The sequence below is a fragment of the Eschrichtius robustus genome, chromosome 4 (assembly GCF_028021215.1).
Source record: "Eschrichtius robustus isolate mEscRob2 chromosome 4, mEscRob2.pri, whole genome shotgun sequence".
NCBI classification, from domain to species: domain Eukaryota; kingdom Metazoa; phylum Chordata; class Mammalia; order Artiodactyla; family Eschrichtiidae; genus Eschrichtius; species Eschrichtius robustus.
The window spans coordinates 81292210-81317694 of NC_090827.1; the positions used below are offsets into that span (position 1 = coordinate 81292210).

The 25485-nt window shown below is 39.8% G+C and overlaps 1 protein-coding gene across 1 annotated transcript in view; it reads left to right on the forward strand.

The window, feature by feature from the left end:
- Positions 1-25485, forward strand: part of CORIN (corin, serine peptidase) — a 220436-nt gene that overhangs the window by 126146 nt on the left and 68805 nt on the right. Inside the window, exons 6-10 of the mRNA XM_068542232.1 lie at positions 6203-6310; positions 8788-8898; positions 11364-11480; positions 15935-16042; positions 24206-24437. Coding sequence (XP_068398333.1) covers positions 6203-6310; positions 8788-8898; positions 11364-11480; positions 15935-16042; positions 24206-24437 — 676 coding nt within the window. The remainder of the gene's footprint in view (positions 1-6202; positions 6311-8787; positions 8899-11363; positions 11481-15934; positions 16043-24205; positions 24438-25485) is intronic.

Here is a 25485-nt window from a genome sequence, read left to right on the forward strand (position 1 = left end):
GTGCCCAGGCAGCAGTACCTTTGTAAAACTCAGCCAGTGATTCTCATGTGCAGCCAGGTTTGAAACCACTGCCCTGGTGTCTGGTGTCTGGTGTCTGGTGTCTGGTGTCTCTTTTGCTGCTAACATTCTATGATCTTTTGATTCTATAACCAGCTGTAGGACAGTGTCTGGTACAGAGCAGGTGCTTAGCAAATGAATGAGAAAGCCTCCAGGAAAATGGTTGTCACAGGGAAAATAGCTGCCACAAAGTCCCCATACTTTGTGCCACATAAACCTCTGTCAAATACTTTTGGAAGTCATTTGCTCTGAATTTGGGGTAACATTGGTTGATTTATTTTTGAGGACTGTGGTGAACTAATTATACTGAGTTAACTAATTATCCTAGTTAGTATAATTAGTTCTACTAATTATCACACAGTATAGTGATTAATATTATAAGGTCTTAAGTCAGGCTGCCTGTCTTCCTATTTCTTCTTTATCACTTCCTGCCTCTGTGAACGTGGAAAGTTACTCAGTCTCTCTGGGCCTCAGTGTCCTTATCAGTAATATGGAGACAATAAGTAATAGTAACTATCTCTAGAATTGTTGGGCAGAATAATGAATCACTAGATGTCAAGCACAGAGACCAGTGTCTGGCATGCAGTAACTCTCAAAGGGCATTAGGATTTGTGGTTGTGATTGTGGCTGTGATCTTATTCTCCACGCCCTCCCTCCTCCCAACACTGCTCCCACCCCTGCCCCACCAAAGGTCAGGTGATACATTGTAGAGGAGACAAATACTACATATGCACAACGGTTTTAAAAGCAGCACCCCACGAAGCTGTGTAGAAAGGAGGCCACCCAAACAGCACAAAATAAAAACTGATATTCCAAATAATGTTTCCGAGTCATCAAAAATGACTGTACCTACCATAGTTTCTTTACTAAGACGGGGTGCAAGTAAATACTAGAAAGAGTTCCACCACATTAATAAAAATAAAAATATTGCATTCTACGCCGATGGAGGAAGCTTCAGATGTCTGGAAGATTCACTTCTGTTTAGTGGCAGTCTGATTATGCGGAATCAATCAAATTATTGAATAATCTTGAGTTCCCACTATGTGTGAAGCATGTTCTAGATACCTAGTAAATGTAGAGACTGTTAAGACATGGTTTCTTGCTTCATGACACTTTTAATCTAATCAGGGAAATGGCATATAAAAATAGAGATCATTAAACATAGTGTTTTAGAACAATATAATAGATGTCACCGAGCAAAAGAAGATTGTGTAAACAAAAAGGTCCTGTGAGTAGAGAAGAGCGTGGATCACTGGTTGCCAGCTTGGTGTGGAGAGACCTGATGGAAAAGACGGGATTAGAACTGGCCTTGGACTGAAGTGATGTTTGGATATTCCAGAACAGTAGCTCTCAACTGGGGGCAGTATTACTCCTGGGGGGGGTGTTCTGCAATGTATGGAGACCTGTTTGATTGTCACCACTGCGGAGGCTGGAGGGAATGCTACTGGCATTTAGTGGGCAGTGGCTGGGAATGTTGATGAACATCATACGAGGCACAGGGTAGCTCCCCGCAGCAAAGAGTCACCCAGCCCCAAAGGTCAGCAGTACTGCAGTTGAGAAATCCTCCTTTGGAGCTAGAAGTCAATAGGTGAAAAAACCCCAGGAGGTCAAGAAGCCCGGGTCACTGTAATAATCTGGGCAACTGTGGGCAAATTGGTTAACCGCTTTGGTCGTCTCAGAACGAGGGCGTTTCGGGATGGAAATTGAGCATCCATACTTGTATCCTGAGTTGAGGCAGCATGATTATCTTTATAGACTCATAGAGACTGAGCCAACTGAATGAGGCTCGTGATAAAAGGCTTTCTGTTCCTTAGCACTCCCCTTTCATTTAATGACAATTTTGAGGGATAAAATTTAATCGTTGTGATGCCAGACTGAAATAAATATTAACAAACAAGAACTTCAGAAGTAACATTTTGTATCAAGCTCTCTTTCAGAAAAAAAGATCTGTATCTAGAGAAACACCTACCTTAGGTTACACAAAATTATGCTTGTATTGAGTGAGAAAATCACAGCAAGCAGCTTTTGCAAGTTTTGATCGTTGGCCCCAAATTACACTGACAACATCTCTTTTCAGTTCAAATAAACATTTATTCCAATAAAAGGAGACACTGTGATCTTTGCTATGTGCTGTGTATTTCTGGGTGTGCAGTGCCTTTGGTTAAGGTTTTGTGTGTTTACTAATTACACAGACCTTAGGGAGGCAATAGTTGTTTTCCAAATGCAGCTAGTTTTGTATCTAACCGGAAAATGGCATCTAACCAAGAAAGTCATAACAGTGGAAAGTTGCATCTGCACCTGTGTGAATAATGAGGAATTTTTAAAAAATGTTTGAATCATCTTCACTTATGAAATAAGTTAATAAGTGACAGCGTTAATTTACAAAGTATGTCCAACGAGGTGCTTTATTATGAATTACCGGGGATCCCAGAATAGGCCACACAGAGGGGCCACTTTGGAAATTTTCAGTGTGTTCTCAGGTTAATCAGATTCTGAAAGGAATATTTGATTTCCCAGTCCTATCATCAAAAAAATGAAGTGTACTTCTTAAAAAAATTAATTCGTATGGTTTAAAATCTGTCACCCCTCCACCCTGTCTCCTCCTTCAGGTAATGTAAGTACTTCTGCACTGATGGTCACGGTGAGGACCCTGGTACTGCTGATTCTAGCATGCCGATTCAAAACTTCTCACAAGAGATGAAAATGAAAATCAGAAAGATCTTTTAAAACTTCCCGAGGAAATGTATATATCTTGATGCACAAATTCCCCAGCCCTGCTCAGTGGGCAGGAGAACCAGAATCATAGCCTTTCTTGACTCAGCCTCTGTGTGTGTGTGTGTGTGTGTGTGTGTGTGTGTGTGGCAGCAGTGAGGTGCAGGGTGGGAAGTTAGTGCCCTCTGTTGAATGGGAGGAAATAGTACCGTCAAGGTTAAAACTGGGATCTCTTTTTAGTCCTTGTATTTTCCCTTATGATGGTTGTCCCAGAGGAAATGAAAAATTGAAAGTACTCACAAAGTTCTGTATGTGTATAAATATGAGCATATGTGTACACACGTGTGTGTTTCTGTATGTACACATACACACACCCTCTTAATGATGGCTCTGAACAGATGATCTCTAAGGCCCATTCCATTTCTAAAATGATGTGATTCTAAGAGTATTTAAGTAACTTTTTTTTAGAAGAATGCTCTTTGAAAGAGAAGTTGATGAGTCATGTGAATAACAAGTATAATATTTTGATGTGGCTAACAGTTTCACTGATCAATGCCCAAGACTTTTTTTTATAAATTTATTTATTTCTTTATTTATTTTTGGCTGCGTTGGGTCTTCATTGCTGCTCACAGGCTTTCTCTAGTTGCGGCGAGCGGGGACTACTCTTTGTTGCAGTGAGCAGGCTTCTCATTGCGGTGGCTTCTCTTGTTGCAGAGCACGGACTCTAGGCATGTAGGCTTCAGTAGTTGTGGCACGTGGGCTCAGTAGTTGTGGCTCGCGGGCTCTAGAGCGCAGGCTCAGTAGTTGTGGCACACGGGCTTAGTTCCTCCATGGCATGTGGGATCTTCCTGGACCAGGGATCGTACCCGTGTCCCCTGCATTGGCAGGCGGATTCTTAACCACTGCACCACCAGGGAAGTCCCTTTGCCCAAGACTTCTGATAATAAATTGTTTGGGATGTTTATAGTAAAGAGGCACCCATCACCAGTTGTATGAGATGCAGACGTCTGCTTGAGGAGGAACAGTTAGCTGTAATTCAGGAGACTGGACTGTTGACCATTAGATTCTTGGTCTTTATCAGCCAAGCAGACTGATCCTCACATGTGCCTCCATTTCTCACCTCTTTCCTTTGTTCTTGCTATTGCCTCTATTTGAAACCTGCTGAAGTTTTCATTCCATCCACTCTACTAAAATCCTGCTCATCTTCCATGATCCCTCTCCAGCCTTACGAATCTATTTTCGAACTTAATTCACCTTAAATAAGGGAAAAAATAATACATTTAAGAAATCTAGTTTCTATTACATGCAGGCTTTACATGTATTTTAAACATTTTTACAGCTTTATTGAGGTGTAATTTACATACTGTAAAATTAACCCATTGATTTTTAGTAAATTTATAGAATTGTTCAACCATCACCACAATCTACTTCTAGAACTTTTTCATCTCTCCCCACACTTTCCTTCTACCTATTTGCAGTCAGTCCCCACTGCCACATCTCCAGCCGTAGATAACCACTGCTCTGACATCTGTCTCTGTAAGTTTGCCTTTTCCAGGAACTTCATAAATTGGTTGCATAATACGTAGTCTTTGTATCTGGTTTCTTTCACTTAGCATAATGTTTCTGAGCTTCATCTATGCTGTCACATGTATCAGTAGTTTGATACTTTTAATTGGTGAATAGTATCCCATTGTATGAATATACTACATTTTGCTTATCCATTTACCAGTCGTTGAGCATTTAGATTGTTTCCAGTCTTTGGCTATTATGGATAATGCTGCTGTAAACATTCACATACAAGTCTTTGTGTGGATATATGTTTCACTTCTCTTGGGTAGCTTTCTAAGTGTGGAATTCATGAATCACATGATAAGGTTATAGTTAAGTTTATAAGAAGCAGCCAAACTGCTTTCCAAAGTGGCATTATTATTTTACATCCCCACCAACTATATATGAGAGTTTCAGTTTCTTAAAATCCTTGTCAGTACTTGGCATTATCTGTCTTATCTATTATAACTATTTTAGGGGATATGTAATAGTATCTTATTGTGGTTTTACTTGCATTTCCTTTATGATTATATTGAGCACCTTTTCTTGTGCTTATCAGCCATTCATATGTCTTTATGAAGACTTTCTATTCAAGATTTTTGCTTCCTTGTAATTGGATTGTTTGTCTTATTATTGAGTGTAAGAGGTCTATATATATTTTGGATATAAGTCCTTTATCAGATACATGCTTTGAAAATATTTTTTTCCAGTATATGGCTTCTCTTTTCATTTTTAAATAGTATCTTTGGAAGCACAAATATGTTTAATTTTAATGGATAACCATTTATTATTTTTTTCTTTTAAGCTTGTGTTTTGTTGTTATATCGAAGAATTCTTTGCCCTCCTCAAGGTCACGAAGATTTTTTTCCTATGTTTTTTCCTAGAAGCTTCATAATTTTAGCTCTTACATTGAAGTCTAGAATCCATTTTGAGATAATTTTTGTGTATGGTTTGAGGTAAAGGTCAGAGTTCATTTTTGCATATTTGAAATCCAGTTGTCCCAACACCATTTGTTGAAGAGTATTCTTTTCCCATTTAATTGTCTTGGAAACTTACATTAATTTATTATTTATACCTTCCCCTAAACTCTATTAAATAATTGCTCTTATCCTAATTTCAAAAATAAGTTTACAGACTTATAAATTTTAACTAATACACTCAAATTCCCACAGCTAATAGATGATAGAACCAGGATAGGAGTTCTGGTTTACCCAAGAACAAGACCTATCTTCTTACTAAAATTTCCTTGCATGATGTTTATTCCAACATTAAACTATAAGCTTCCTGAGGTTATATATCACTTATTCTTATCTTGGCACCATAATCTAGGACAGTACTGTTTATTTGAGGGTCATGCTGTGAAACATTCAATTGACTTAAGTGATGTGAAAGTAAGTAATGACTCTGTAATCTAAATGACTTTTTCTCTTTGTTATGTTTATGCTTACCATTGACAAAAACTAGACTTTCATTTTAAAGGAAACATTTTTAAGAAATAACTACTCACCCTCTATTAAGTATTCATTCTGTATGAACATGAACTTCATTAGGAACTATGGTGAGTTGAGAATGTCTTTTCTCATATTTGACTCTAAAGGAGCTTTCAGGTGTCATAAAGCGGAACTCAGATAAATACTGTCAGGAAGTGATAAAAGCATTGTCTTGGGAGCCAGAGGGTCCTAGTCGTGGTTCTTCAGTAACTTGTTAGGTGACCTTGAGCAAGTCATTAGATCTCTGCACCACAGTCTCCTCACCTGTAAAAGCATAGATGTGGACCAGGTTACCATTATGATTTCCCTCCCATGATATGCTTTTGTTATATAAACTACTACTGTAACATCCTGTTCTGCTCTAATGACCCATCAGTGGCTTCTCGTATTTTCAGATTGCAGCGAGAATCTGTTTCACTGTCACACGGGCAAGTGCCTTAATTATAGCCTGGTATGTGATGGATATGATGACTGTGGGGATCTGAGTGATGAGCAAAACTGTGGTAAGTTGCATTATTTCCCTGAAGGTTTTCATTTAACACTGCAGAAATTGATAATCAAGAACTTGTAGCTCATTGTTTGTTAATGTGATTAGTGGGTGAAATTACAAAATGATTGGTTTCTTAATTTTCAGAAAGAGGAAGTTTTTTAAATTATTAGTCTCAGTCATGTCTGATGTGTAAATGTAAGATTTCTTACAAAAAGTCATACTAAGGAAATGCTAAAGATGTGGAGTAGAAATGGGAGTTAACTTTTTTTTTTCTCTTTGAAAATGTTTGGTTTCTTCTCTGGTTGGAGCCGGTGGCTCATGCTTAGATTTTGAGTTCTTGAGCAAAACTTTGCAGACAGATGTATTTTCTGTTCCTGATCCCCTTATTATGTATAACCAAAGACCCCTCCTTTATTTGATTGCCACACACTACAGGGGCAACTTCTGCAGTGGGGATATCGAAGGTTAGAAGGGTGCATTTGTTTTATGTACAAAAACTGATCTTAACTTTTAAAGAAGGAACCTACCTACTAGTTTCACATTTGTACCTGTAAACAGCATCTTCCCGATTCCTCACCCTCCCAGCCCCTGGTAACCAGCAGTCTACACTCTGTTTGAACAAAATCAGATTTTTTAGATTCCACATGTTAGTGATACCACACAGTATTTGTCTTTCTTTTTCTGGCTTATCTTATTTAGCATAAACTTATACAACACTATATGTCAGTTATATCTCAATTAAAAAAAAAAAGAATGACCCTACCTTTAAAAGAGCCGAGTTCAATTCTGAATGCCCTCTCATGAATTAAAACCAGCAAAATTCTTCTTGCTTATTTACCTTTCTGAATGTGTGATTAGCTTTTGAATTTTTTTTTTAGGTAGTATTTTATTGAGTGACAGAAGAACTTTCTAATATGAACAGAAGGGTGAGGTGAGGCAGGACACTGGGCAAATGATGTGAAATAATATTCAGCATTAGAGAATATCAAAAGAAATGCTGGGGGAGGATCAGGGGAATGCCTCGGAGGAGTGGTGAATGTCAGAAATGGCCCCATGCTGGGAAACTCAGTAGTTTCTAGAAGCACCTGTGTAGCTGCCCCTCACTGCATCCATAAGAATGTTGGAAAATGTACGTATGTGCAAAACATCGCACGGGTCACTAGATAGATATGGATTATCTTCTGGGATTGAGTAGTCTCGGGACACAAAGAATGAGACGCCATTGTAATTGTATACATCATAAAATTTATAGTTTGGGACCTTAGAGATTATCTACTCCAACTCCTCCTTTTACCAATAAGATAACTGGAGAAAAGAGAGTAAAAATGAGGGAGGGGGGAATTGAGTGTAGCTTGGTAGTTCAATAGGTCAGTGGAGAGGACCAGTGTATAGTTGGCGTGTGAAAGACAGTGGTCTTACCAACTCAACCTAGTTCCTCTGAAGGTAGTAGGATATCATGAGGTTTGTGCTCTTAGGATGACTTTGTTTCTATCTAATGGTAATAATCACGATGTCCTCTTAGACCATTCTCTGTCCCAGCTGCCCATCTTTAGCAGGCTGAGCATGTGCTGGCTCTTCTGGTTCCCACCCATGCATCCCAGCCATTGTGTCTTTCTTCTTTTCTCTGTACCATGTCTTCCATCTTCTTCACTTAATTGCTCCCCTATATCCTTCAAGATCCATGGTCCCTCCACAGGTCTGTTAAAGACAGTGGTGCTGTTAATGGAAGTCCATGATAGTTCCTCATTATGGAATCTGTTATTCATGAATCTACATACATCTTTTAAAGGGTTGTTTATATTAAGATTATTCCATGTCTCATATCAAAGAATCCTATAGGTTCTGCCCTCTGTGAGAAGAAACATCACTTAGTTCTCCTTTTTCCCCAGGAATATATAGTTTGGGACAGAGATTAAATCCAGGATAAAAAGAATCATAAAAAAACCCCCAAATATTTTGCATTTCTTACCCAGCAGTTCTTTCAAGTATGAGTTATATATTTAGACAGTTCAATAGAAAACCTAAGCTGAGCATCAGGCAAGTTGACAGGAGGAGATACCTGCCTCCGCAGTTTACCACAGAGAGATAAGTTGCAATTCTTAGAAACATGACAGAGTTGTCACGAATCATCAAATCAGCTATCTACATTGTGAAACCCAAATCACAGTTCTGTTTATTTGAGCCAAATCACAAAATTTTCATAAGGAAAGAAAACAATGACTAAACACAACAAAACCCAGAACAAACTATGGGTCCTAAAAGAGCTGGGCGGTTGTTATTCATCTGAAAAACAGTCAGGTCTTACCCCGTAGTGATGGTGGCTGGAGGGCCACATGGTTGGCCGGGAGGTGCCAGACCCAGAGTAGAAAGGTTATTGACGGTATTGGAATAATTGGAACAGACTCTCTTCTACTGGAACCACAAGCCATACAGTTCTAAGTGTTTGTCATGCTGGTTCTCTCCATCCTCCTGAGTTTTGGTTTCCTCCAGATTGCAACCCCACAGAGGGGCATCGCTGTGGAGATGGACGCTGCATTGCCATAGAGTGGGTGTGTGACGGTGACCATGACTGTGGGGATAAGTCCGACGAGGTCAATTGCTGTGAGTGCCCTGAGGGTTTTCATTTTGCTTATTTTTCTACTTCTGCCTGTTTAGTCAAATGCACTCAAGGTTCACTATCTAAACAGATTCTTACACTTTGGTCCTAGCCTATACAGATAATAACTGAGTGGTGTGGTGACAGTAACAGCATAGTGTAACTGGCTCCCGCATCTCTCTCTCTCCAAAACTCCAAGCCTTATTTGGCTGCTCTGGCCAAGCGGGTGGCAGTTTTCTTTCTCATTGTCCACAAATATCCTTTCTGGGCCTGTGACTTTGTCAAAGGGAATGTTCTTCCCGGAGACTGGGGCACTTTTCTTCTGCAAACAATATATGAGCAGTTAAGTGGGAGCCTCCAGAGGTGCTCTCAGGTACCACGTGTGGGAGAACTGGGGGAGAACTGGCAGAGATAAGAGAGCCTTCAGTGTTCATAGAGTTACACAGAGTGTGCAATAATATTGTAACTTTAGAGCCCGTCTTATTTCTGGGTGAGTATATCCGGAGAAAACTCTAACTCAAAAAGACACATGCACCCCAGTGTTCATTGCAGCACTGTTTACAATAGCCAGGACATGGCAGCAACCTAAATGTCCCTCAACAGACGAATGGATACAGAAGATGTGGCACATATATACAACGGAATATTGCTCAGCCATAAAAAAGAATAAAATAATGTCATTTGCAGCAACAGGGATGGACCTAGAGATGATCATACTAAGTGAAGTAAGCTAGACAGAGAAAGACAAGTATCATATGATATCACTTATATGTGGGATCTAAAAAAATGATACAAATGAACTAATTTACAAAACAGAAACAGACTCACAGACATAGAAAACAAACTTATGGTTACCAAAGGGGAAAAGGGGGTGGGCAAGGGATAAATTAGGAGGTTGGGATTAACACATACACACTGCTACATATAAAATAGATAACCAACAAGGTCCTACTGTATAGCACAGGGAACTATACTCAATATTTTGTACTAATCTATAAGGGAAAAGAATCTGAAAAGGAATAGATACATATATATATATATATATATATATATATATATATATATATATATATATATATATATATATATATATATATAACTGAATCACTGTGCTGTACACCTGAAACTAACATGATATTGTAAATCAACTATCCTTCAATTAAAAAAACAAGTCTTCAGGTAGCTATTACACACCTCCTAATAAAATCAAATATGGCTGATCACATTTTATTCCCTAGAAACTACAGTATACTCAGTAGGGGATAATAAAATGATTGAATAGCAGCAGCTATTTGTTAAAAGAGAGTAATATTGATCTGAAAGAGTTAATATGGTGCATTTTATGCAAGTTCAAACTAATTAAACTCTTTATTCCTTCTTTTGCTGTCTAATAAAAGTAGGAACAGCTGATACATATGAGATTGACTATTTAATCTGCCTATAACTTGAGGCAAAATTAGAAATGTGGGTTGCATGGTTTTTATTTTGACATAAGAATAATCACATAAATTAATTAGGAAATGCAATGCCCAGCTTTCTTCTTTCCTGAACTTGTTTGAACTGGAATAGTACCTGAGTCCTTGCTTAGTGGACATAGTGGAACGGAGTGGACTGTATTTTGATGGATCTTGGAAAAGCAAGGACTTGGTGCTCATGTATGTATTTATGTATGTGTGTATGTATGTATGTGTGTATGTAGACCATAAGTTGGTGAAGGCCGAGGTCATATGATACATGGGTTTCTAACGTTCTAAAAGACAATAGGGATAAAATTAAGACAACCTTCAGAAATTGGAAGGTTAATGGCCACTAGATCATCCCTTTTAAATGCCAGACGTCGTAAGCAAGTTTTGAAATAAAGTGTTTATTGTGGGGTAGGTACTATGCAAGTCTTTCACATATACCACTTCATTAGTGCATTAGGTCAGGTTGGTGCAGAGTGAAATGTTGGGGCTTGGGTTAGAAAAGCTTGCCTTCACATTCTGGCCCTACCTTTTAACAGCCTTGAGACTTTGAGGCAAACACTAACCTCTCTAAGCTTCAGTTTCCTTATTCTAAACAAGGTCGATAATATCCATTTGCAAATTTGTTATGAGGATTTGAGATTAGACACCTAATACTCCTAGGACAGTTATTGCCATATAGTAAGGCTTTAATAAATTGTAGCTTTTATATTAGTAGTATAACTACTACCATCATTAATACTGTTTTTCACCATGCAATGATCAAGAAAAAATTTTTAGTGAGTGCTATTTAATAAGGGAAGAGAAATTCCTGAAAGGAAACTTTCCATTCCAAAAATACTTGGAATGAACAAAATGAATGATATATTCATTCATTTATGCAGAACATTCAGATATTTAGAACACTTCATTCTTGGTCATGCCAGATAAATGGGAATCATTGATGTGATCTATAGACTGAAAGAAGTAGAGATAATTAAAATGCATGTTATTTTGGCATTTCCTAGCGTGTCACAGCCAGGGTCTGGTGGAATGCAGAAGTGGCCAGTGTATCCCCAGCACTTTCCAGTGTGATGGAGACGAGGACTGTAAGGACGGAAGTGATGAAGAGAGTTGCACCAATGGTAAGTGTGTGCTCCAGCCCCGGAAACGGTCCTTACCGGCGGGCCTTTCCTTGAGAGCAAAGCAAAAAGTTGGAAGTTACCTAGAGCTTAAAGGATCCCCACATAAATAATGCCAGATTGCCTAATGCACTGGTCCTCACAGCTCTGGTCAGCCAGAAACCCTTGCTTATGGTAAATGTAACTCTCATGCAACTTACACTGAAAAATCATCCCTAAGGGTGAAGAGTAGAGGTTAAACACTTAAACAGCATGGGCAGATTCAGTTAGATGTTTTATGGGGAAACACCACGACAAAGAGAAAAGTGTAGCATATAGCATTCAATTCAATTAGATTTCAATTAGAAAGAACTGGCTTCTGAAATTAAATGTAACGGCTTCCTAAAATAACCATGTGCAGAGAAGCAGTTTAATGCCTCACATTACCAAGAAATATACTTTTTTTCTTTTTTTTTTTTTTTGGCTTTCAGGGAATCGTTTTTATTTTTATTTTTTATTTTTTTTAACATCTTCATTGGAGTATAATTCCTTTACAATGGTGTGTTAGTTTCTGCTTTATAACATAGTGAATCAGCTATACATATACATATATCCCCATATCCCCTCCCTCTTGCGTCTCCCTCCATCCTCCCTATCCCACCCCTCTAGGTGGTCACAAAGCACCGAGCTGATCTCCCTGTGCTATGTGGCTGCTTCCCACTAGCTATCTATTTTACATTTGGTAGTGTATATATGTCCATGCCACTCTCTCACTTCGTCCCAGCTTACCTTTCCCCCTCCCCGTGTCCTCAAGTCCTTTCTCTACGTCTGCGTCTTTATTCTTGTCCTGACCCTAGGTTCTTCAGAACTATTTTTTTTTTTTAGATTCCATATATACGTGTTAGCATATGGTATTTGTTTTTCTCTGACTTACTTCACTCTGTATGACAGTCTCTAAGTCCATCCACCTCACTACAAATAACTCAATTTCGTTCCTTTTTTATGGCTGAGTAATATTCCATTGTGTATATGTGCCACATCTTCTTTATCCATTCATCTGTCGATGGACACTTAGGTTGCTTCCATGTCCTGGCTATTGTAAATAGAGCTGCAATGAACATTGTGGTACATGACTCGTTTTGAATTATGGTTTTCTCAGGGTATACGCCCAGTAGTGGGATTGCTGGGTCATATGGTAGTTATATTTTTAGTTTTTTTAAGGAACCTGCATACTGTTCTCCATAGTGGCTGTATCAATTTACATTCCCACCAACAGTGCAAGAGGGTTCCCTTTTCTCCACACCCTCTCCAGCATTTATTGTTTGTAGATTTTTTGATGATGGCCATTCTGACTGGTGTGAGGTGATACCTCATTGTAGTTTTGATTTTCATTTCTCTAATGATTGTGATGTTGAGCATCCTTTCATGTGTTTGTTGGCAATCTGTATATCTTCTTTGGAGAAATGTCTATTTACATCTTCTGCCCATTTTTGGATTGGGTTGTTTGTTTTTTTGATATTGAGCTGCATGAGCTGCTTGTAAATTTTGGAGATTAATCCTTTGTCAGTTGCTTCATTTGCAAATATTTTCTCCCATTCTGAGGGTTGTCTTTTCGTCTTGTTTATGTTTTCCTTCCAAGCAATATACTTAAATACACTTTAAAAGGAGTCTGATATTATCTGTGAAACCCCCAAAGAAAAAGTAAATCAAATAAGTTGGTTTTTTAAGTGTGTCTATTTCTGCCAGAAAAGAAAGCTCTACACTGATTGTTTTAAGTCCAGTTTGTGTAGAAGCATCTCTCAGTACAGGGTTGGTAATATCCTTTGACTTAAAAATCACTACATTTGCTTATAAGTGACCTTATCTCTTACCAACATAGCCTAGTTGTTAAGAATGTGGATGTTGCCGCCCAGCTGCCTGGGTTCAAACCCAGCTCTGCCACCTACTACCTGGTTGACTTTAGGCCAGTAACTTAACCCTGTTACATTTCAGTTTCTGTGTCTGTAATCTCAGAATAATGATAACTACTTCATAGAGATGGCACGTGGTGAGCACTCTATAAATGTAAGTTATTATCACATGGCTGCTATGTGAAAGCAAGTCTTAGGCTGTGTATATTCCAAATCAGCTAATGAGATTGGTCACCTATAACTAAATTAGCTTTGTCATAGTGAATATTGATCATTAGGATGGCTTTAATGAAAATGCATTTCAGACCTAAAGGGAGAGCGTTTTAATCACAGATTTAGTCCATAAAAAACTAGATAACGAGCGCTTCATTTTACCAGTTTTAAAATTCAGAAGGAAATCCCTTTCTAGCCATGAGTTATTGTGTGCATGTCAGCCAAGCAACTCCCTTTTGATCAAATAGTTCTTTCTCTCTACATAATTCAATGCTGTTTGAAATAATTTTGGATTTTTTACTATGCAGTGGCAGGATTTGTAAATACTTCCTTACACGTGTGAGATGTTAGAAAGTCACATGATAAAATGGATCACAAAGTAAAATTGTAGCATCTTTATCCACTCTAATGAATTCAATGTAATAAAAGTATATTGTGGTGCTGGGAATTTAGTGGCAAGCAAAACTACTGATGGGGCTGGCAGGCTCCAGGAGAGATAAGCCGATACAAATAATTGTGCTGGTCCTTGTCTAACTGGGGTGTGACATAGGCCAGGAAGGAAATTCAAGGTGCTAGGATGCCATGTATTGGATGCATGTCCTGGTAAAGGGCCTCTGGGAAGCTTCCCTGAGATGGAGCTGTAGGAGCCACAATCTGAAGAATGAATGGAATTAACAAAGGAGAGTGGGAATGGAGAAGGAATTTTAGACACAAGGAACCGCTTGGCCAAAGGCACCGAGGTGGCAGGAAGGACCAAGGTAGCTTAGAGTAGTGGGAGAAGGCCACTGCGTTTGGCGAGCTGAGAGTGAAGGGGAGCGAGTTACAAGTGTCAGCAGTGATCGAAGGCTGGTTCTGCTCAACCAGGCTGGGAGGGGGTCTGGGACTGCTTCTGCCGGGACTTGGGGCCCTATTCAAGATTTAGGCCATGACAACCCTCAGCCTCACTCTCAACCTTCCTGTTTAGTCTCCCTTAACCTCCAGTGACTCCAGCCTGTGTACTTTTTACTCCAGGCCTTTGCATATCCTGCTGTCTGCTTGGGAAACCCATCCTTCCCTCTTATCCCAACTTACCCCATCTGCCTGAAAAACTCCTTTGAGAAGCTTTACTCTTACTGTCGTAGTTTGCTTTTACTGCTTTTCACATGCACCTTCAGTGGAGCAATGATCACATAGCATTGTAAGATTCCGTTCATGACGATATCCCTGATTAGGGTAGAAATTATCAGGGTTTTCTGTCTTTTAATGCTCAGTGCCTAGCTGGTCACATAAGTTGTCACATAGTGGGCACTTAATATCGGCTGAAATAATGAATGCATGCTGTCTTAATAAAATTTCTTCAAGAGACTAAATTCATGGAACTTATCCTGGCTTACCTTGCAAAAAAAAGTTTGACCTGCTAACATTAAAAGAAAAAAAAAAAGGAGTGATATCTATTTTATGCAAGGCTGTGGTATATAGTGTTGTTCATTAATGGTAGTGGAAGGGAGAAAGAGTCCAGAATAATAAATATTATATTTAGAATTATAGATAAGATTATAGATAAGTCTTATAAGTCTTAGAATTATAGATAAGAAAGTCCAGTATAATAAATATTGTCTCAGAATTACAGATAAGAATGATTGTATGTATACCCATACTGTTATTTATATTTAAAACTGCCTTGCAAGATTTTCTAGGTTCCACGTGACGTGTCTGAGTAATTGACTATAATGGGGGCGAGCTAGAAAGAGAACAGGCAGTAATTTATTACCTTATCCATTTAATCTACAAATGACCAGGAAATCAATGGGAAAAGCGGTTTCCTCTCCACATACCTTAAGGAAAAGCCATTAGGTTGATATTACTGTTGTCATCCATTTGGAAACAAGAAACCCAATTCTCAGGTCATTGCAGCTAGGCCATTGCAACTTTCCAAGGACACAGAAAATGTGGATAACAGCTGCTTAAGACTTATGCCATGATAAGGTATCCTTATTGTATTGATGTCAATGCCTTATTTATTATTAAGGAAAGCATTTTCCTTAGAGGGAAGACTAGAGTTGGGATCAAATGAGTCTTAAAAAATATTGGCCTTTCCCTCAAATCACTTGAATTTTCTTTTGTCATCAACTCCATGCACCCATGTAAACATAAGATGCTCTCTTTTCCATTAAAAGCAGCAACAGCTGATTTTTTGAAGGATGGGTTGCCTCTTAGTTCTTTATTCCTACAGAATCTCAACATGTGTTCAGAATTTTTGGAGAATTTGGAAGGAAATTAAAGTTGTTTCCTTCCTCGGTTCTGGATCCTTCAGATCCTAGTGCATGGAATTTATAGATGCTGATGAAAGTAAATGTGCTTTTACCCCCTCTGTAGGTCAGACTCCGTGTCAAGAAGGAGATCAAACATGCCTCTACAGTTCCTGCCTTGATTCATGTGGCGGTACCTCTCTTTGTGATCCCAGCAACAGGCTGAATAACTGTAGTAAGTACAGTTGCTGCTGACAAATGCAGTCACCACGTCAGGCTGTGCATTCAGTTTTATCCTTTTGCATTGACATTAAAATGCTGAAGTGTGGAATCCCTCCAAAATATGTATATGTATATATATATTTCTCTTTCTTTTTTAAAGGTTGCATGTGGTAGCAGAAAAGAAGCAAAATGGTCTTAATTAACTTAAATCATAAACAAATGTGTCATCATGAATGGGCTATAAATCCATTGCTTAATGTCATTGCCGTGACTTTCCACTCAGCGTCAGCTCCTATATATTATTTTCTTGGCTCCATCTGCAGGCAAATGCTATCTTTCTTCCTTTTTAAAGCCCAGCTTCAAAAATGGAAACTTTATCCAAGAAGTAAATATGAAGTTCATCTAAATAGCCACATAAAACTTTGGCGGTCTGTTCTTGTAATAAAATGTATTCTCACCCTTCCAGGAACTTTGCTGACCTATAATGACCTCGCTCCAAACGGTGTAGACAGGTGGCTGTATCCAAACTGGCTTCAGGAGGAGGAATGATTAGGGGAAGATTGAATGGGCAGGAGTAGCAGAAAGACTCTCTCGGGAAATTTTAAATGAATTGGAAAGCCCCCAAAGACTGATTTCTAGTAATGGTTGCTTACTTCTGGGCTCTGCTTTCACATTCTACTCCCTTCTTTCACTTTTTAGAATTAATTTTTGGCTTCCCTGTCAGCTTGGGCTTGAAATTTAGAAGCAGGTCTGTCAGCTTTCAGTTGATGAGAAGGTATGACTTCTTAGCACAGATCCCAGCAGTGAAGGCCCCTGGAGGCCAGGAGGTTGAAAGGCTGAAGGGTTTGGGTCTCTGGATTTGCTGAAGTTTTCAGATCCTAATTCTACTCTGTGACCTTTCTGGGTCAGTGTAGAGCTTAAGGGTGGCGGGTAGCCCATACCCCTTAGGGGATATCAAGGGGTGAAAACAGTGGGCTGGATAGGGGTGTGAGGGCGACAGCCAATTAATAACCCAGACTAACAAGATTTTTTGTTTAATTTCACAAGCATTTAATAACTGTTTGGCCGAAAGCACAATACCCAGCCCTCCTCCATCTCCCATAGGAGAGAACAGTGCAGATAGATGTCAGTCTGACCACTAAGACGCACTACCATTTTATTCACTCTAAACTGATTAAATATATGTCTATGTATGTGTATATATGTATATACATATGATTTGACTTTGCTCATCTCCCAGCCTGCCCTGGAACTCTTTCAGAATCATTTTTTTACTTCACCTTGAACTTGGGCTGCAGAATTTTGGACAGTGATAGTATTATCTCAGACACGTGTATTTTATTAAAGTTTTGGGGGTTGTCTGACATGTAATGGCACTTACTGTTAGATTAAAAAAAGGTGACAGAGCAATGTTAGCCTGTGTCAAATTTAGGCAGGGAGTAACCAAGTATATGTTATCCTATTTTCTCTATACTTGAAATATTTCAAGATTAAAAATAAAAATATGTTATCACCTGTCCAAAAAAAAAAAAGGAACTTGTAGGAAGGGCACTAGATAACTCAGCTGGTGTGTATGTTGACTTAAAAAAAATGCACAACGTGAGAGTTACGAGTTAAATTTTATTGGGCAAAATGAGGACAGCAGGCCGGGAGACAGCCATTTCAGATAACTTTGAAAAAACAGGTAGTCAGGAATGTCAAAAGATTATTATTAATCAAAGAAAACCAGATAGCTGAAGTTAAGGAATTTAGCGCTTTTCTATGTATGCAAGAGTCTTGGAAGATGCAAGAGTCTTGGCTCCCTGAAATAATTCCTTTGATATGCACCTCAGCTATCTGGGGCCAGTATCCTGACACATCCTGAGTTTCCTCAGGGCTCACGGCAGGGAGTGGCTGCAGTCCGATGGCTGCTAAATGGCAGGTATTCTTTTCAGCCCTGAGTTTCCTCAGGGCTCACCAGCTCACGTTGGAGGGCTACAATCATTGGTGACTGTGACATCCTTTGTTTATTGATATGGCAGGAAATATTCCATTTATCATGTATATTCAACCGGTATTTCTAGTGTGTCTGTGATGTCCCAGGCATTGGGATGGGCACTGGGCACTTGGATGGCAATGAAGGGAGACATGATTCCAGCCTTCCTGGAGCTAACTTTTCAACAGTGGGATCATATGGCCACCTTCCCATTCATATATACAACTTTGGTTTTCCTTTTATGTTCTTCAAATACACTCAAACAGTTTCCCTAGCATCTCACTGTCTCATCAGCTTCCTCTTTCATCACAGATGTTCTTGCCACGTTCTCTCCATATATATTCAGCAAACATTTGAACACCCCGTCTTCCGAGTATCAGGCACTGGGCTTGTCCTTGGTCTCCGTTCCTTCTGTGTTATTAGAAATAAGTGTTGGAGAAAAAAAGTACATGAGTAAACATTTAGAACTAAAGGTTGATGGAGTACTATGGGAAAGTTGGGGGCGTCCCTGAGGCATGACAGTCATACCCGGCTTCATACAGCCATGGCGATCACGGGCACGAGGAGAGACCTATGCCCAGGAGCTGCTGTCTCTGCCAGGCACATAAGCAGTGTATATGCCTAACTTCCAGCTGAGAGTAAAGATGTTATTCCTTATTTTTCAAAGAGCTTCAGGATGGTGTGTGTCTACTTGGTTCTCTGTAAATACAGACAAGTATCATCTCCTCTCAGAAAACTCTTCATGCACTTGAAAATGTGATTAATTGTTTAAAGATCTTTGACACTGTCAGAGACTACTGTTATCTAGATTCTGGAGCACGACTGAGCAGTACTCTCTTTCTCTGGCTCCCTGCCAGTGGGGAATATGAGTTTGGAGAATGTGGAGATTCTTTCTGGTGGAGTCAGCCTCTCACTGGAGTTGCTGGGAGGCTAGTCCTTAAAGATAGTGGTTCTTGCCACCCCATAAAATATTATAATAACGTTCCAATGGTCCCTGAAGATATACTGGGTGGGACCTCGGCATCAGTATTTTAAAAATTCCCCAGGTGACCCCAGTGTGCAGCAAAAGTTGAGAATTATTGCTTTGTGGCCTGACGAGGCTGCTGGGATTAGTGACATCCTGAAATTGGGTGTGAAAAAAAGTCTTCGTGGTTTTCATATTTTTCAGTGGATAAGATCCATGGTTTATCTCAGATTAGCAGACGGGCCTACAATTAAAAAAAGCCTAAAGAACACATCTCAGATGATATTGTGTATGGAGAGGCTTAAAAGTATCACAGTATCACCATATCCACTCCAGCCCAGAATCTTTAACATGTTTGCACCCTGCTGGGAGGCAAAATACGGACATCTCCTTGCCTTAGGGGGTAGGAGCAGGAATGTTATTTCCCATCAGTCTGGTGTGGAGGGACTAATCCATCACTTGTACCTTGTAGAGTACAATCCAGACAGCTGGGGGAACCTGGCGGAGAGAGCAGCTCCTGGGCATGTGTCTCTCCCCACCTCCCTGCGCCCATGATCACCATGGCTGTATGAAGCCAGGTATGACTGTCATGCCTCAGGGACCCTCCCAAGTTTCCCATAGTGTTCCATCAACCTTTAGTTCTACATGTTACTTGTGTACATTTTTCTTCCAACACTTATTTTTAATAACAGAGAAGGAATGGGGACGAGTGACAAGCCCAGTGCCTGATACTCGGAAGAGGGGGTGTTCAAATGTTTGCTGAATATATATGGAGAGAACGTGGCAAGAACACCTGTGATGAAAGAGGAAGCTGATGAGACAGTGAGACGCTAGGGAAACTGTTTGAGTGTATTTGAAGAACATAAAAGGAAAACCAAAGTCGTATACATGAGTGGGAAGATGGCAGTATGATTCCCCCCCACTGAAAAGTTATATCCAGGAAGAAATGAACAGCTTTGTTCTTCAAATAATTTCCCAGTGGTCTGTCAATTTCCTGCCCTCTCCTTGGAATCTCTAGGTGGAAGGAACAGATAGTATAGGGGGTGCGATCAAAAAGCCATATGCTGTAATGATTAAGGGCTTCAGTTCTCAGGAGCAAATAGTAGATGAGAGGAACAATCTCTTTCTAAAAGCATTCCCAACTAGTAAGTGGAAGATAAATAATTGAATTAGAATATTACCATTTGGTAACCAGGTGAATTAACAGGGCAAGGCACTGAGCATGGACATACAGCTGTAGACATCACAAAAAGAAATCAGACGGATGTGTCTTCTGATGAAAGAACACCGCAGCACCTAGAGTCTTGCCAAAGGGATGAAGCCTAATCAGCCCCCTGGCTTCAGCTGCCAGTGTTCAGGAGACAAGGGGGAAAGGGGAACATGTTTAACCTCCCCAGCAGTGTGCAATCAGCAAAATCCAAACTCTGGCACACTCTACAGGTCAAGTCCCCGGATTCTTCAATAGTTAAACATTAAAGAAAAATAAAGAGATGGAGGGGAGGGGGAACATAGATAGTATAAGAGACTTAAATTTGGTTTTCAAAAATGGGTAGCCAAACTGTAGTATGTAGGATGTGGTGCACACTTATGTAATAAAGCTGTGAAGAAGAGCAAGGAAGTGATGGCTCTGAAACTCAGCATTTACTTTGTGGGGGAAGGAGAAGGTCGACATAAGACGGGATATGGAAGGGTACGTGGGATGTCTGGCAGAGTTCAATTGGTAGACCTGGGTAGTAGTTATAAGGGTGTTCACCTTATAACAGCTCTTCAAATTCTAAAAAATAAATAATAATAAAGAGAGATTTAAAGTTCTGACGCAAAGATGAATCTTGGATATATATGCTAATGGATGTTGGAAATGACATTTTCTCATGTAAACGACCATCAATCTAATACATGATTTCCATTGGCTTCAGGTATTGCATCATGATAAAGATGTAACATCGTTTAGTTAACAGTCCTTTCTTTAGGTTGAATTTGTCAAATATTGTTTCAGACTTTGAAAGGTGGGTTATCATTGAGACTCCATCAGGATCTTTTTTTCTACAGATATTTATTAAACCTCATTTATCCTCAGGATGCCGTGCCAGGCACTGCCTCAAGCTCACACTGAATTATACAGCCCTGCAACAGCCAAATGTCCTCACATGTTTGTGATGTGATCGCCCTCTAGTGGCTAATGTCAATCAGGCTTGTCAGTGAGTCTACTGCTTAAGATATAAAAGTTTATTGATACCATAAATTATAGAATTTGAGGTTGCCAGATACTTGAGAGTTTATCTTGCTTAGCACTTTGTGAAGAATGCCTTTATGAAGGAAACTAAACAACCTCACCGCATTCAGTAAAGATCTCAGAATAATATATGATCATAACTTAATCCTTTCATCTCCCTTGACTCTGAGACACTTAAAGCCTATATCTTATCCTAAATCAAAATCGATACATCCCCCCACATATCAAAAGAGAGAAAAGTTATGCATGTGATATGGCTATTAATCATCTCAAGGAAACAAACTGAATAAAAGTTAAAACTTGATAGGGTAGTTGAGGAAGAGAGAGAAAGAAAAGACATCTACAGGGAAGAAAAGACTGCATCAAAATATGTGTGAATGATCCTATTTTTGTAAAATTTTAAGTATGTTAAAGAAATTAAGAAAAATACAGAGTTTGAGCTGCCTCTACTGATTTGTAAGATGGTCGTGACAGGTAATCAAGCAACAAAAGCAAGCTGAAGAGGAAACCCATCTTTTGGCATTGAGGGAAGTTAAGAGAGAGGGAGGTGGGGAGATGAAGAGCTTTTCCTATATGCGTCTTTGTATTGTTTTCATTGTTATAAGGAATATGCATTTTTTGTGTGTAATCTGAACTCAGAACATTTCAGTGTTTCTCCTCTTTCACAAATCGAAGAAGTAGTAAGCTGAACCAACCCCATACCTCCTCTGTCTCTTTTTCTTCTCTCCACCCTGTAGGTATCCTCAGGATTATGCCAGCTTTAGAGTGTTACTTCTTCCTCTATAAACTGAGAGTCTTATATACTTGGTCCGTGAGATTTTTCAGTCTGGCCAATATCAGGCTCCTTATCAGCATAATCTCTGCAAAGCCCTCAGACTCTTTAAATTAAGAAATAGTCCCAGAGCTGTTTTAATATTTCACTGCAGTCCTTATTGCTAGTCTGTTTGCCTGCATACCATTTCCTAGTCAAATAATTAAATTTAATTTGAATAATTACTCTTAATAAGGCATGAAATCTCCGGTGGACCTGACCTGATTCTACCAAGACACTCCCTTGATCTCCTCTCTCCTCTGGGAATGAAGCACATCCACCGCAGACAGAGAGGGGACAGAGAGCCTTTCCACCGCATTCCCCCAAACCTGCCCAAACCCCGCTTATCCTGGGAAGGCTTCCCAAGCTGCTCCTATCCACCCTGTCTCTCCGGGCTCTAGCATTTTGTTCAGTCCCACTAGCCTAGCCTGTTCATGTTATACCACAGCTACCTGCACGTGTCTTTCTTCCTCTGGAGACTTAGACTGCTTCAATGGCAGGGACTCTATTTTTCATTATTTTTACATTTTAAAGTGCCTAGGATAGTTTCTGATGCCTCCCCCCTCCTTTCCTTCCTTAATTCTCACACTATGCTTGGTGCAGACTTTGAGATCAAGAAATAAGTTCTCCAGGGAACTATATTCAATGTCTTGTAATAAACTATAATGGGAAAGAATCTGAAAAAGAATTAATTTTATATATATACGTGTGTGTGTTTATGAATCACTTTGCTGTACAGCAAAAACTAACACAACATTGTAAATCAACTATACTTCAATTAAAAAAAAGAAATGAGGTCTCATTTCACAAAACTCTCAAATTGTATGCGGAAGGCAAGTAAGTAAAGAATAGAGCAGAGGGCAGTGAGCGCTTGGCATGCAAACCCTGGAGATGCTCTCGAGCTCAGCGGAGACTCCTGCTAGGAGTGGAAGGGGAAGAGTGGTTGGCCAGAAAGCCTTCCTGGAAGAGGGGTTTGTGCTGAGTGCTGCAGAACAAGGAGAAATTAGCTTAGTGGGGAGGATGGGGAAGGATTATTCCAATCAGCAGTTGCCCTATGTACCTGGCAGCTAGAACCATGATTATTCCAATCAGCAGTTGCCCTATGTACCTGGCAGCTAGAACCATGATTGCATTTGAGGGGTGATTACAAGTGTGTGAAGGAAAGAAGGGGATAAAAGCTAATGGGACCCACAGAGGACGCATGCAATTCTTAAAATGTCTGGTGTCGCCAAGGAAATATTGCTGGCGAGATAGTCATGGGTGATGAGGCTGGAAAGTTAGGCTGTGATTTGGAGTGTGAAATAGCCTTGGATGCCAAGCTAAAGGGTTAGGGGTTATCTCATTGGCAATGGATATCTAATGGATCTCAGCCTCCTCTTGCCCTGAAATTGTATAGCCTTATACACTGATCAACAATAAAACATATAGAAAAAAGTCATCGAATTGCCTATTTAGCCAAATTCATTGATTTTTTTTTTTTTTTTTTTGAAAATCAGGCCTTTATCTTTTTTTTTTTTTTTAATTTATTTATTTATTTTCCGCTGTGTTGGGTCTTCGTTTCTGTGTGAGGGCTTTCTCTAGTTGTGGCAAGCGGGGGCCACTCTTCATCGCGGTGCGCGGGCCTCTCAGTGTCGCGGCCTCTCTTGTTGCAGAGCACAGGCTCCAGAGGCACAGGCTCAGTAGTTGTGGCTCACGGGCTTAGTTGCTCCGCGGCATGTGGGATCTTCCCAGATCAGGGCTTGAACCCGTGTCCCCTGCATTGGCAGGCAGATTCTTAACCACTGCGCCACCAGGGAAGCCCCATTGATTTTTTTTAAGATGGCTATGAAGGCGGTGGGGAATACACTAGTTTAGAAGTAATGGATCAATCAGAAGACAAATTAAAGTGAGTAAAAGGAATCAGATAAGTGGAGCCGAGGGAAAAAAAAATGAGAAAGACTTTCTGAAACATGCATCCTGGACCGTGTGCTAGCAGCTCCATATACAGAAATGAATCTTGGTTTGTCAAGACACTTCATTAACCGCACTATTTACCTTCTGATGGCAATCTCACATACTACTTACATCTAGTCTTAGCTACTTCCAAGAAAGAGGGTAAGATAGACTTCAATTTTGTACGTTTTTAAGAAATTGTTTTACATGTGAAATTTAAAAATATATAATATGTATCTGTGTGTGTGTTTTTTTTGTTAGGTCAGTGTGAACCAATTACATTGGAACTCTGCATGAATTTGCCCTACAACCACACAACTTATCCAAATTACCTCGGCCACCGGACTCAAAAGGAAGCATCCATCAGCTGGGAGTCTTCTCTTTTCCCTGCACTTGTTCAGACCAACTGTTACAAATACCTCATGTTCTTTGCCTGCACCATCTTGGTACCAAAGTGTGACAAGAATACAAGCCAGCGTATCCCCCCTTGCAGGTAATACAATGGGGTCTCCCCCAGGCATCCTCATTTTCCCTCAAGGAGAACCAAGGGAATGAAGACATAGCTTGAGTTTAGACAAGGTACATACTTTGCCAACAAGTCCTGTATTTAACAGATTACCTATTTAAAAAGTAAAGAAGTAGGAATTCTAAAATGAATATCTGAGTAAGACTTCATCAGTGAAATACCAAACAAGAGAGATATGAACTGCCTTTGATAATAATTCATGGACTTTAATCAAATAAAATCACAAGTGTTTCATTGTGTTGCATCAGGAAGCGGTTTTTAAAATGTTGAGTCAGCAGAAGGGGGTGCGTCTGCCTGTTTGTCTGGCAATGTTGATGTGTTTTAAATACTGCCTTCTGATAGCATCAAAAGTTAGGAAACATTACACAAAGAGTGGCCTGAGGGAGTCATCACACCAAACTCACAGCATGGACGGGGGATGGACATTGCTGTTTTTCTACCTGGTTAGATGAAATACAGGACGGTATTTCAAGAGTGTGGCTTGAACTTAGGATATGAGTGATGCCCTACGGGTTAAGATTATTACTCTGGTGTCCACCTCCTGATTCAAGTCCTGGCTCTTCTGTAGCTGCTTGTAGCCTGAGACAGGTTCCTCAGTCTCTCCCAGCCTCAGTTTCTTTACCTGTAAGATCAGGATGGTGGTGGTGGTTGGGTTGGGTTGTTGTAAGATTAGATGAATGTACATAAATGTAAAGTGCTGCCCATTGATTGTAAGCCCAGAATAAACAAAGCTCTGATGTTAGGACAGGAGCGCGACTAACTGCTTTGTGGCAGTTTGGTCCCTCTTCTATGCTGTGTGTTCAGGGTTATAGTCAGAGAATGTGCACGTACAAGGTGGCTGTCACAGAGGTGGGGCTGCTTTTCTCAGGGCTGTTTTCCATCAGGGGGTGAATACACAGATGTGCCTGCCTAAATGTGAGTGGTAACTATGGAAACCATATGTTGGGATCAGAAGTCACTCAGAGCTTTAAGAAAAAGCAAGAATATCAATACAGTGGACAGATGGGAAAACAGT